The following is a 13730-nucleotide window of genomic DNA, read 5'->3' as shown; positions in this document are numbered from 1 at the left end:
TAGGGTGTACTGGGGTTTGATTTCCTTGAAGGAGTTGTCTGGGATTAAGATATTTATGGCACACTTCACAATGGCCATAATATCTGATTGTGGGGGCTAAGAGTTGGCCCCTAGACCGATCAGCTGTATGGTGATGCTTAAGTAAGCTCAGTTCCCACTGACTTCAATGAGACGCAGTGACGGCATCTGGCCACTACACGGCGATGGCGCTTTCTGCTGTACAGGACAGGGGCAGAAAGCGGCTCCATACATCTGATCGGTGTGGGGGCCAGCTCTAAGCTCCCCCCACCCTACCTGAGCATAGGCCATAAATAGCCAAAGCTGACAACCCCTTTTATACACTAAATAACACTCTAGCAGACCAGATACTACAGTACAGTCGTTTAATAGAACAAGTCCAGTTATACGGGATCTTCACACACAATAAAACAAAGAATAAAAAAGAAAAAACAAACAACGAGGCTTTTATTCACATAGAACATGCAGATAGAAGACAGGGGGCGCCACATGACAAGTTCCCATCACATTATATTGGCGGTGTGAAAGCTTAAGTGATGTCCGCAGTCACTGGGTTAAAAAAAAAAAAATGGCCGCCGTCGTCTTCTGCCCGGAGCACATAAAACTGTACTACTTGATATACTTCTCCATAAACTTCTTGTGGAATTCGGAGCGCAGCGTGTCATTGACAAACCTCTTCTCCTTTTTCATCTCGTCCACACCTTTGGCGCAGTTTTTGAAGACCACGTCGTCGTCCCACCTGCGAAGAGAAGACACATGCCGGGCGTGAACAGCAGTAGAGATGAGCAAGCGCGCATAGGAATGCGTGTAAGCGGCCGAACACCAAGGAGTTAAGCGCACTTACACGCTTGGTGTTCGGCCGCTTACACGCATTCCTATGCGAGCGAGGTATTCGATCAAATCTCTAAACAGCAGCCGTAAATAATATATTATAATAGATATGAGATCTGTGGGGGTGGGACACCAGGACCTCACACAGATCAGCTGTTCCACGTGGGCGGGGACTGTGTGCAGCCTCTGATGTACTATTAGGTCAAGGTGAGGGAAGGGGTTAAGCGCCAGGTCCCACACAACAAAAAACTTACCTCCGTTTCACTTTGAAACTGGCTTGCGCCACTGCGGGAGACGTGAGGTTCAGTAGGGGGTTGCCGCTTAAAATGTTCTCCATCCGAATTCTCTCCTCTTCAGCTTTCTGCTCTAGTTCCTTTTATTAAACATATAGACATTAGGGATCTCCTCGGGGTTAGGCAGATTAGATCACACAGATTAGAGAATGTCCTGGAGTATATACCGTTAATATTAGTGGGATCCGCCATGAACTATTCATGACGTAGCGCCGCCTTGAGGTTACAGTGAGATATTGCATGTGATTTTCATCAGACATGCTGCTAAATTAATACAGATATACACCACAAATAATCTTTAAAGGTCAATGATATGTGAGAAATAAAAGTCCCACAATCCAAGGTGCACAAAAATGGGGGGGGGGGGTCTCCATTATAATCTATGAGAGTTACAAAAACAGCCAAAGTAGCCTGTTTCCAGCTACTGTAGTACGCGCACAGACATAAGCCAAGAGACCTGTGCATGCGCCTGCCATCCCTTCCCCAAGTTGCCATTGGAATAGGCGACAATAACCAGAGAGTAAGTTTATCTATAGACACTCTGTTAGTCTCATTTAATAGAGCACACGATCCTGGGCCAAAACGTAATTCACTTTCATTTAAAATTGTAGCTGCTTTCTGGCGGAAAAAAAAACCAAAAAAAACCAAAAACACTATAAAGTTTCTGCCACCAGGGGGTCTCCGTTCTAGCCAGTTTTCCATTTCGCTCCGTTACTAGGGAAGTACGTCCATAGAAACAAGACGGCTTCACAGGGAGTGGAGGGGGCGATCCAGTAAATAGAGAGGGGAGGAGTTGATTCTCCTCACAGACTCCATACGTTGCTCTGTGCACAGGGCTGAACATTCTGCACGTCTCACCCCTTACAATGTAAGAAGTCTTCTATGTACTTGTATCTGCTTGTTTGGTTACAGATGGGATATCAGTCAGGCAGTTTTCATGACTGTGCTCATAGATTGCTTTTCCCCCCTATGTCAGACATCTATCTTGCTGCCTGCCTGCATGTCTTTGCCCTGTATTTCCAGGCGTGAATCTCCTATATTATGCTCAGCTATTTGTGTGCTATTGTACAGTTACTTCTGGCAGAATTACTTCTAAATTACCCAGTATTAGTTATAATGGATAGGGGAAGGGAGGGCAGATCCTGCACCTATTTCTACTTTACATGAAAACTAAGGTTCCCCATTATCTACATAATGTGGTTGAATTCAGACACTGCAGATCTGCAGCCTATATATATATATATATATATATATATATATATATATATATATATATATATATATATATATATATATCAGAAATTTTCCACAAAGTAAAATGAGCATACAGAAAATTCTCAAATCCACAGCATTGCTCAATACGTTCTATAAAGGCAGAGGATTTCGCCTGGAGATCTGAGGGGGGTCCGACCATTGCCCCCCTCAATACTCTGCTTGTCCCATAGAGAGGTATGGAGTAGCAGTGCGCCAACAAGGCCACTTCTCCAACTGTGGGAAGGGGTTGGATTGACAAGGGACCTCTGTTTTTGTGTTCAGCCGCACCCCCACCACTCTACAACTTATCCCCCGACCCCTTGCACTACCCCTTTAAGCTGTGACTATTGGCCAGTTGCCAATCGCAACTAATCACAGTACCTTTTGGAAAATGAAAGTGACATGGACAACAGCTCCACACCCCCTTTGTACTAAACACCCACAAACAAAATGGCCGCCAGACTTTACATGGCTTCTGTAAAATCCTTTCCGTTTGCAGCGAAACTTGTAGAAAGTCAGAGCAGTCAGCCATCTTAGAAAAGCGATGACGAAACTACGTGACGGTGGCGAGCGGTAATTGCGGCGCGGTCACAGAGGACGCTTCAGTTTCCATTACAGGGAGATTAGTGTGTGGCCCCGCGGCGCTCCGCTGGAGATGCTTTCTTCTGACTTCAGTGAAAAGCGCCGCTCTGCATGTCGTCCGGCCTGACGCAAATTCTGCGCTCCCTCGAAGACAACGCAGCGGAGATATCATTACAACTCAATGAGCCGTAACAGCGCGACAAGCAGTGTAATAATGGCTGGAAGACACGGACGTCCTGCTATTACCGGTCTCAGAGCCGACGCCGTCATCTGGTAGAACAGCAGGTTTTTCTAGGATAAGTAACAGCGCCACTCTTCACGACTGGCTGTGACTAGTACTGCAGCTCAGACCAATATGGAAGTTAGCCATGTAGTATCACAATCACTGGTTAAACGGTCTGATCGCAATTCAGTCCCAATCAATTATGGTAAGTGGACTGAGCTGCGATACCAAGAATAACCACTACATAGTGTACGGCGCTGTGCTCACCAGCACGTTGCAGCCCTTTAAAACTGTTGTGCCCCCTAAGGATCAGTCATTAGCCTTCTCCAATTCAGGATCACCGATCCCACAGGGAGCACTTAGTCCCATTGAAAAGCTAATACATACCACAGCTGCTGCAGAACATCTTTTTAAAGAGGAAACTGATATCTCTATGCCATTCATTGACTAAAGTCTGCCATAATATACAGGCACATGATCCTAGTCATAACAAACGTCATACACAAATTCCCAGCTGCTGAAGAACCTCTTGGATAAAGACAAATCATACACATGCCAATTCTATCATGTATTTTGCGCCATTTTTAAAACTTAAAGGGGTAGTCCGGGAATAGAGTGATGGCTGCCGCCTCTTCACTAGTTAGCACACACAGCGCTGTACATCGTATAGTGGCTGTGTTTGGTATTGCAGCTCAGCCCCCCCATTCATTTGAATGAGACTGAGCTTCATAATGACCCAATGGACATGAGGTCACTGGCTCGAGACGTATTCCTATCTCAGGGCTGATTCACAGCAGCAAATCTTCATTCAGGTCTGTAAAACCTCTGCAAATATTTGTATTCAAAGCCACAGCCCTGTGAGGTTGCTCCGGAGACCCCGCACATGAGACCTATCCAATTATACGATGCCGGGCGACCACAGAAGGGTCTCTGTGCCTGCATCCGCGTGTGCCCTATACGTAATTGCTGAGATTAGATTATGTTGGGTAGCGTCTCCATCTGCTGCCGGCAGCGGCTACAGGAATGCTAATTAAAACCGAAAAGCTCTGAGCTTTCGGCCGAGGGTAAAGGGTCATTTCTGAAATATTTCGGAAATGATGGGAGTCTTCGCAGAGCTCAGGCAGCTGTCTGAAGGAAAAGCGGAATACAGTCAAGGGCTTAGAGGAAGACTATGGCGCCCTTGAAAAGAGGGAAGGAATCTTGGCTGGTCACATTACTTTGCTCATGGGGAACTAGAACCCCCTTTCCAGAGGGAATGTGCCAAAGGGTCACGGAAAATAGGGGCAAACACACACCTGACCCATCTGTCCTGCCTTCCCACATCTTGCACTATGATGGGCCCCATTTTGACCTTTACTATGCAGTCGCCTCATCTATGTTCCCCAATTTTTATGCATAGTGCCCAGTGGCGAAGCCATAAAGAATAGAGGCCAGTGTATGTTCCCCTGTCTATCACACCGCCGCTTGCTTACACTATTATAGGATAACGTATGGCGACTTACTGGAGGTATATGTCTGCTGCACACAACTGTACAGGTATATAGTGGTATATGTTGTATACAGCAAGTACAGAACATACTGTATATACCAGCCCGACTGTGTCCTATGGATATATGTGATGTATATATGCATAGAAATACATAGAAATAACCCAGACTACTTATGCCTTGTATGCCAGTTTTCTGTCCCAATTATTATTATTTATTATTAAATAAAAAAGCGTCTTTTTCATTTCAGCCCCACAAAATTTCTCATCATTTATGCCAGAAATCTCAAGTAAATGATGCATGCCGGCTATGCACTAGCGTACACTGCCCAGTAGAGGGCGCGCCCCAGCTCATAAATGAGTGTCACCCTCTGCCATCTTCATAAACCTGCCCCAATGTTTCTATTATCACTTTATACCAGATCAGTCTCTGCCCTCTGGTGGAGAAAAATAAAACTGCAGGAGGCTCATTACACAGCTGTTAAAAAAGAAAACACTATTAATTCCTGGTTTTCAGTAGTATGGCGTCACCGAACACCTAAACATATTGCACATAGACACTATTAGTCTGTGGATACGTTTGGCGTATCAGGAGCCATCACCGAATACACGTGGTGAGAACATAGGCTAAATATCATCTCCCCATGGCCCACCTTATATCATACATATAGCAGAGGTGAGCAATAGGATGTGCAGAATTATACAATTAAAGGGATACATTAAGAGGCCGCCTCTGCACTACTTACCTACAGTACCTTACAGTGTATAGGGGCTGAGCTTTTAGTGGCATTTACTTGAATGGGACTGAGCTGGAAACAGGACATGGCCTGTGTTCAGCTAATCCATAGGGGTCCCGGGTGTGAGACCCCAACACTCTAGTATAGGCACATCATTATTTTAGACCCTTTAACATTACCGTCTGTTTAGTACATAAAGCAGGTTTCTACATTCAGGGTCACCATGTTCACAATCCATGAAGCCCTTCATCCTTACAGTACAATCCACAAGTAGCAGGAGCTGTGATGTGCAACGGACTGAAGAGTCCTCAGAACGAATAGTAAATCCTATAGAGCGGCAGTGTTCGCAGCACGTCTGCACTTTACTGTAATAACCCGCTCGCTCTCAGCAGCCCGCCGGCTCTTCAGGATTATCTGGATTTTCTAACTGCAGAGCTGAGATTTCCCTTTCTAGAAACTGAAGCTGTAGATCTACATCTGGCGGTGAAAACGGAAACGTATACATTTGTTTTAATGCTGTCGTTATTTCTTGTCTATTTTGTTTAAAATAAACCCGGTAGTGGCCATATTGGAAGTGTCGCTGCTTTAGTATGCAATGAAAGGCAAATAATAGGTTTTCCAAGCTAAATAGCTGATGACCCATCCTTAGGATAAGTCATCAATGGCAGATCAGCGGAGTACCGACACCCAGATCCCAGGCAGATCAGCTGTTGGGAGAGGTTGTGACATTTGGGTGAGCGCTGCATCCTCTCCAGTGCCCAGTGACTTGAATAAGACTGATCAGACCATGTGACTGATGAACACAACGATATAGGACCTGTGAAGTAGCACTGAGGGAGTCTAATCCACAGCGGGTGCCGGACTGCCACGGATCTTAAAGATATGAAGTAGTCTCGGAAAATCCCTTGAAATCCTTTATAGTCTAGTAATAAGATTACTCAGTCTACACAATAAAACCAGTTTGCAACGCAGTCTCATTCAAGTGGATGAAGCTGCAATAACAAGCACAACGGCCGTACAGAAATGTATGGTGCTGCTCTTGGTAATGAGTGAATAGGCCACAATGCTCAACCGCAAGCCCCAAAGCTGATCAGTGGGGGTCTTAGAGCATCAAGTGAGGAGGTAGGACACCCATCTAAATCTGGAAAATCCCTTTAAGCCAGAATTTTAGTGCAATCGCCAAATCTGTACCAGTGACCTTACGTGAATGATCCAGTCTGCCTGCTCAGACAAGGCTCCTTACCTCTATGCAGCCGATGGTATTCATCATGAGCAGAGAGGAAATGATTCAGGGATAAGGGAAGAATCATGGCGGCAAACTAATCTGACGAAACGGTCATATATCCCTAAACCAAAATGGCAGGTGCTCAAGTTCAGAGTCTGCAGCTAGGGAGTGAGGAGGGAAGATTACGCAACAGAGAAAAGCGACCCCAGATGTACAAGGAATATGTATCTTACAAGAAGACGATCTTACTGTACATTTCAGAAGACACACAGGCACAGAGAGTCTTCTAGCAGCTTCTGTGTCTTACCTTCCGGGCCTGCTCCTCTGCCCGCTCCTTTTTTATTTTCTCCAGCTCTGCCAGGAGGGCTGCGGTGTCATCATCACTGTCCTCATCGGAGTCATCATCTTCATCTTCCTAAGGGGGGGGGTGAAGAGAAATAAATCAAAAATAGAATTCAAGGTCCGGCCAAGATAATCTCCTGATACATAACCAGCCCTGGAGTCTTACAGAAACCATAGTAGGTGACCTCGGGCTGCCCATGACCCCTTCACCGCACCCCAGGGGGACCGGCTACATAACATGCTAAGTCTGTAGGGAGGCAAGAAATGACAAGTGCAACACCCTGAAGGAGCGCAGGAATCCTTAGACTTTCTTGAAACCCAAAGGCTCCAGTGGTACAAAGAAGCTTCAGCCAGTACTGACACACCATATATATGATGTAGTCATGGATGAAACACTTCAATATTTAAAGGGATGTCCAATTTACTGCATATCTATAAGAAGATGCACATGGCAGAGATTGGGTCTGAATTTGGAAGAACCAACCCAAGCTTTTTTGCAGTATAAATGTCATCCAAATGCGTGGATGCACACACAATACAAACCAGCACAAAACCTGTCATGGACCATGGACAGTATACAGAACCCTGGGATTTACAACATACACCCGGTGAACAGTTTTGTAATATATAAACGTAAGGGGTTAAAGAGAGGAATACATACGTCAGTCAGTGGATCGTCTGCATCCAGATTGGCGGCTGGAATCTGATCCAGACGAGGCTTCTTGGACACCGATGACGTGTGCTCTGAAAGGGGGAAAACAACAGAACAGTAACACTACACACCTCCCAAATAACAGGAGCGAGGTTCACTTATAGCGTCAGATAACACAACATACATTTTCAATTGGAATTCTTAAAAAACCATTCCCATGTACTGCTATTACATACATGTTATGGCGCCCCCTGGTGTTCTAGCGAATGTACAACTAATGTGTCCACACAAAAGAATCCCATAAGCCCTACGGCTGGTGAGTAAAGGCAGAATCAGGATGGCACTCTGACCTCCACTGTCACCTATACAGCGTTTTTTGGGAAAATCTCCCCTGCGGTTTTCTAAGCCAAAGCCAGAAGCAGATAGGTCAGGAATGAGAAGTACAAGTCCTGTTCCTTCTCCACATTATGCTACAAAGATGATGTGTGATCAGCCTTAGACTAGGTTTACCCAGTGACCTGAGACAATATAAAATATAAAGATGGCCGTCTGCACGCCTGCATGGAGCAGGATCCCTGCCGACTGTTCAATCACAGAAACTTGTAGGCAACTCTATTGTGCGCATATAAAGAGCGGCTCCGTACCTCTTGGTGGTCTGTCTCTGTTCTTGTCTCTTACGGCGACACGTTCCCTTTCTTCTAGTTCCCTCCTGAAGTCGCGGCTTCTCACCTCCTCGGGGGCATCCTGGGTGGTCTGTCTACAATCACACACAGCAGCATTACACATATACATGTATATTTAACCACTTGGCACTGGCGGGTTTGTTTTTTTCATCCTAGCCTTCCAAGATCTATATGTTTTGTTCATTTATTTTTTACTTCTACACAGGATACATCATTAGTATCTGATCTGTGTGGGTCCGACACACGGAGCCCGCACAGATCAGCTATGCAGTGGACGGGACTGCAGCGTCGCTCGTATTACTTGAATACAAGTAGCCTGCACACTTTCAGCGCCTGTAGACTGCCAGAATAGTACGTGTGAGGTCCATATGTCAGGCACCCATGTAACGCATACTAATGACCTATGACCTGTATGAAGACGGGAAAAAAGGGTATAGGATGTAGGGAAAGAAACGAAAAACCAAAACACACAAATAACATAAGTAAACCAGTGACTCTATATGTATGTAAGGTACCGTGTACTCAGGACAAGGGAAAACCATTCTAAATTTGACAAGCAACGCACAGAGGAATAAGCAAACACTTGCGACTATTAGGGCCCCTTCACACGGCGTAAGCACGCCGCTCATTTAGACCTATACACGCGAACGCTTCAAAACACATCCCATTCACTTCAATGGGAGCGCGCGTAAAGCCGGCTTCACGCGCGCTCCCATTGAATTGAATACGATGTGTTTTGAAACGCTCGCGTGTAGGGGTCTAAATGAGCGGCGCGCTTACGCTGTGTGAAGGGGCCCTTAGGGTAATAATGAACCAGTGTGCGAAGCACTTGAGGGAGTTGTGTCAGGCGGAGGACGTGGGGTCTGGGCTAGGGCACCCTTCCTGTTCTCCATAAAGGAGGACCAAAGAGCCCACCTGGAGCAAAAGATAGAGAAGGTATGATTTTTGGAGGCCGGCATCCGCTCCAGGGTAAGTCTACATGGTGAATTAGTTCGCCAACCGTCAAGCAGGGCGCAAATTTCCATTGCCTCACTATCATGGATCTGGCTGCTGATATTATTTGGCCCAGTACCACCTGCATACCTGTGGGAAAAGACCCAGTGTCCAAAAAGCAGAGTGCCAGGCTCGGGGAGGGAGGTATAGTGAGAGCAGCCATAGAGGAAATAGGTTGGAAGATCGCTATCCAAAAGTCTTGGACTGAGGGGCATTCCCACCACATATGTAGGAGGGTGCCAACCTGCCCGCAGCCTCGCCAACAGAATTTCAGGAGGGAGGCATCAATATGGGCCAGTTGGCTCGGGGTTCTGTACCAGCGCAGCAGGATTTTTTGGGCTGTCACCCAATGGGCCGCTCCTTTTGAAACACGTTTCACAAACCCACAGGCTTCGTAGCACTCAGGCAGGGAGATAGGTTTAGGAAGGTCCGCTTTCCATCTTGAAAGGCAAAGAGGTTTAACCTGTTCAGAGGGGGTGCGCACTATGCTGTGGGAGGATGCAGCCGGCACAGCGTGGCCTGAAGAAGATCTACGTCGCAACTCTGCCATGCTGCGTGAACTTGGCAGCACTAAGAAACTGCAACGGCTGGGGACAGTCTGCGCCCCGAACAAGATGCCGGACACGCGGCCTCCATCTGCGGGACACCACATGTGGAGTGGAAAAGCCAGCTCTGTGTGAGTATACCGGGAAGTGCAGGGTATGGGGCCGAGCGCTCCACCGTGGGGGCGCCGTCTGGATCGCCAGGGGGGTGCGCGGGAGAGGGGTTTGGGGGCCCAGGGAGGTGCAAAAGTCCGCGGGGCCATAGGGGTGAGTTTTGGGGGGGGGGGGGAGGCACGCGTGGCAGCTTTGGGGAGAGGGATTAGGGGGGACAGTGCGGTGCCCAGGGCTTTGGGGCAGAGGGGAAGCGGAGGAAGGGTTTGGGCCTCCCAGCATGTAAACAATACAGAAAGTGGTGTTGTCTCGATAGAGCTGATAAGCGGTAGCCCCAGATGTTAGACCCCCACAGAAACTGAACAACCCCTTTAGGCCATCAATGTCAGATCAGTGAGGGGTCCAGACCTCTGCCAATCAGCTGTTTTGCAAGGGCCACAGCAATCGTACGAGTGTTATGGCCTCTTCATTTGTTTACATACCAGGGGCTGCTTTACTCAGGGCGCCATCTTTGCATATAGATCTGAGTATTGCATTCACTTGAAACTAAGAGCTCAGCTTGCCGTCATTGAAATGAAACACACAAGTGTACGGATCATTACAAGCGATCTCAGAGACTTGCAGGCCAGGGACATTACATTACGTGTTACCTGTATTTGATCTTGGTGTGTGATGGAAGGTCTCGGCTGGAATACTGCTTGGACAGCTGACTCAAGTCTCCTTCTCCTTTTCCTCTGCCGCCTCTGGCTGGCTCAAAGGTTGGCCTGGCTGCGGTCGTCATCCTCTAAGCGGCTGTCTCATAAACAGAAGAAAGCAGCGGTCATTAGTCATATACCTTTACTGGGCTCACAACATGTCTGACAACCCAGAAGAAATAGAAGATCGTGCGCTCACTGGCCGGGATCTCCACCATACATGAGAATGAAGATAACACTGGTCTCCAGGTAGAAATTTTGGGGAAGGTTCTTCCACCTGAATTGTACCCAAAAGCTATTTTCACTACTAATGGCCATGTGACACAATTACATATAACCTATAATAGCCACATTCACAGCCATTGTATTTAATGGGGCCGTGTGACGCCATATCATACAGCACCACACCAATGGCTGTGACTGGGGGCTATTATAGGTTATATAAGTCACATTCTATTTTTGTCCATCTTCACGGATCCCTCCAAGGCATATGTTACGTGTGAACATAGCCTGATAACCATGGAAAGATGACAAGCACACGGCATCTCTCGGAGGGGTCGTAGTCTCCGGTTATTATGCAGATATTCCCATGTCTATATTTGCAAAGGACTACGGCCGCCAAGGAACAGCACTTAAAGCAACCGAATCCCAGATAGGTTGTCGGGTCTTATAGAGCCGACAAGGTGAAGTGCCATGGAGTTGGTCATGTGACTCCCCCTGACCCACAAGCTGAGGCAGGCCGGCCGTTTTACATACGTAGATTATCCCCCACTCCTATGGAAATTTGAAGGTACCCTTAAAGGGGCAGTCCAGGATTAGGACAAACCCCTGTGGAGGTGCAACATCACCAATAATACTAATAATAATCATACTCACCGGTCCCCAGTGCCCAATTGGTCCTCATAATTGGAAGTCCTGTACCCCATGTGAAGGGTCCCTCTCCAGCACCCGGTCACATGGGGTGCAGTCATTCCGACAAGGGCCGTGCGAATATCGGAGACCCAGGGACACGTGAGTGTGATTTTACATGATGTCACATCTATCAGCCTACAATTCCTGGACAATCCCTTTAACATTAAGGATATCATTAAACCCCAATAGCTAAAAGGGAGAGTCCAGTGCCCAGACATTACTAGGTCAGGAATAGAGTATGCCCCATCCATACTGTGTAATGTACATATACAAGCCGGCACCTTCTGTAATAGAGCCAGCCCATCAGTGGGACTACAGGTCCCAGCACGTCACTACCTGACTCCACATCACATGTACACACCACGCACACTGATACTACATGGAGCGGCCTCTATAGCGGCCACATCCCCGGCACCTCGTACACACATACCCCGCAGGCTCCCGTCCCTCCAGCTCGGAACACCGCGCTGATAAAAAAAAAAACCGGAATCCGACTCGGCACGTCAATACAAAGCGACGGGGAACCTTCTACACGATAAATTCCGGCGCTGGGTAATGACGTCACGGAAGCTAGTGCGCCGCCATCTTTGTTGTGGGCAGTACTGGCGTGGTGTGTGTGTGTGTGTGTGTGTGTGTGTGTGTGTGTGTGTGTGTGTGTCACACCAACCTACAGCATTTCAGCCACAAATACAGCAAATTACCCCTTCAATACAGACCCCCTAAGTTAATAGAGACAGTGTATCTATAGGGGTGCAGAGATAGCGCCCACATGTGGGCCCTGGCCATAACTCTCAAAGGACCGAAAGAGGGACAAAGTATCCCTGCCCACTTCTACTTTGGCTTTTCCCATATTTCTTTGTGCCCTTGTACAGTATAATGTCCCTATAGTGACCCCGGCACAGTATGTCTCTGCATTATAGCGTTCCCTCCTGTTTCCCCTACAGTATAATGTCACTCTCCTGGTGCCCCTATAGTATATATAATACGGTTCCTCTCCTGGTGCCCCTACAGTATATATACGGTTCCTCTCCTGGTGCACCTACAGTAGAATGGATAAAAAAACAACAAAAAACACAAATACTCACCTCGCCCCATTTCCCCATTAGTTCTCTTCTGCCTCTGCACCCAGAGGCTCCAGGGAGCAACAGGTGTGATGTAAGTGATGTCACAACATTGCACCTACTAATCCCAAGACACCAGGAGCAAGAGACAGGGTGTAGTAGGGAGTGGGAGTAGGGACATACCTTCCACTGACGCTAGGTTCAAACTTGCATTCAGGTTTCCCAAGTGGACCCCTGGGATGGAAACCTAACCCACTCAAAAAAGGGGTTACCTGCAGAAACCCGTGGACCCATAGAGTATAATGGGGTCCACAGGGTTCCGCCTGAAAAGTGCGAAAAATATGGAGAGAAAAGCGCTGCTTGCATTGATTTTCTCTCCTCATTTTTCAAACAGAGTGAGGAACGGAATCCTGTACGGAGAGCCAGTACAGGTGTGAACCCAGCCTGAGGGGGCGCTGATTCTGGCACGATAACTCACATAAGAATCAGCGCTGAAAAAAAGCCTCCCATTGATTTCAATGGGTTCCGCGTGGAAAACAGAAACCATTGCAGTCAATGGGAGTCTTTATTTCAGTGCTGACTCTTACACAAGTTATCGTGCCAGAATCAGCGCCACTTTCCTCCATGTGAATGCCCCCTGACAAGGAAAACAGGATAGGACCCGGAACCCTGGAGAGTTGGGAGGCGTAGCTCTGGCATCTGAGGGGGCACCAAAGTCCTTACGCCACATAAGTAGACATCCATATTATAAATAACATATTTTAATTGAATTAGGGGCCCTACTAAAGATTTAGCATTGGGGTCCAAGAACATAAAGTTATGTCTATAATAAGACTCCAGACCAGACGCCTTAAACTAATAAAGAACATAGAATCTATATACATGTACAGACCCCAGACCATGTAAAGAAATACTGATCCCAATCAGAGATTCCAAACAAATACTGACCCCTCAAACAAATACAGCCCCGGATCCGAACCCCAAAGTAATATAGAGACCAAGTCCAGACCCCTAAATATAGTCCAAACCCTCTATAGAACAGCAGTCCTTAGACCAATTCTTTTTTTTTAACCCTTGAGAAGGTTTATAT

At 47.1% G+C, this 13730-nt stretch overlaps 1 protein-coding gene across 2 annotated transcripts; it reads right to left on the bottom strand.

The window, feature by feature from the left end:
- Positions 1-441: 441 nt before the first annotated feature.
- On the bottom strand, positions 442-12100 carry CWC15 (CWC15 spliceosome associated protein). 2 transcript variants are annotated; one of them, XM_075262983.1, is made up of 7 exons: positions 12010-12100; positions 10623-10764; positions 8288-8400; positions 7653-7735; positions 6957-7064; positions 1104-1222; positions 442-757 (listed from the first exon to the last, which is right to left on the bottom strand). In XM_075262983.1, the coding sequence occupies exons 2-7, from the start codon at positions 10751-10753 to the stop codon at positions 628-630; spliced, it is 684 nt and encodes a 227-aa protein (XP_075119084.1). In that variant the 5' UTR covers positions 10754-10764; positions 12010-12100; the 3' UTR covers positions 442-627. The 2 variants fall into 2 exon arrangements, with proteins under 2 accessions (XP_075119084.1, XP_075119085.1); XM_075262984.1 differs by having other exon boundaries at positions 10623-10768; positions 12010-12069.
- Positions 12101-13730: the final 1630 nt, after the last annotated feature.

The sequence above is a fragment of the Leptodactylus fuscus genome, chromosome 2 (assembly GCF_031893055.1).
Source record: "Leptodactylus fuscus isolate aLepFus1 chromosome 2, aLepFus1.hap2, whole genome shotgun sequence".
Taxonomy (NCBI): Eukaryota; Metazoa; Chordata; class Amphibia; order Anura; family Leptodactylidae; genus Leptodactylus; species Leptodactylus fuscus.
This window is presented reverse-complemented; position numbering and strand designations above follow the sequence as displayed.

Excerpts from the sequence above, each read along its gene's own strand:
- CWC15 (XM_075262983.1), bottom strand. The coding sequence starts at position 10,753 with ATGACGACCGCAGCCAGGCCAACCTTTGAGCCAGCCAGAGGCGGCAGA. Across the intron at positions 1,223-6,956 it reads CAGAGGAGCAGGCCCGGAAG|GAACTAGAGCAGAAAGCTGA; the intron begins GTAAGACACAGA and ends GTTTAATAAAAG. Across the intron at positions 758-1,103 it reads AGTTTCAAAGTGAAACGGAG|GTGGGACGACGACGTGGTCT; the intron begins GTAAGTTTTTTG and ends TTCTCTTCGCAG.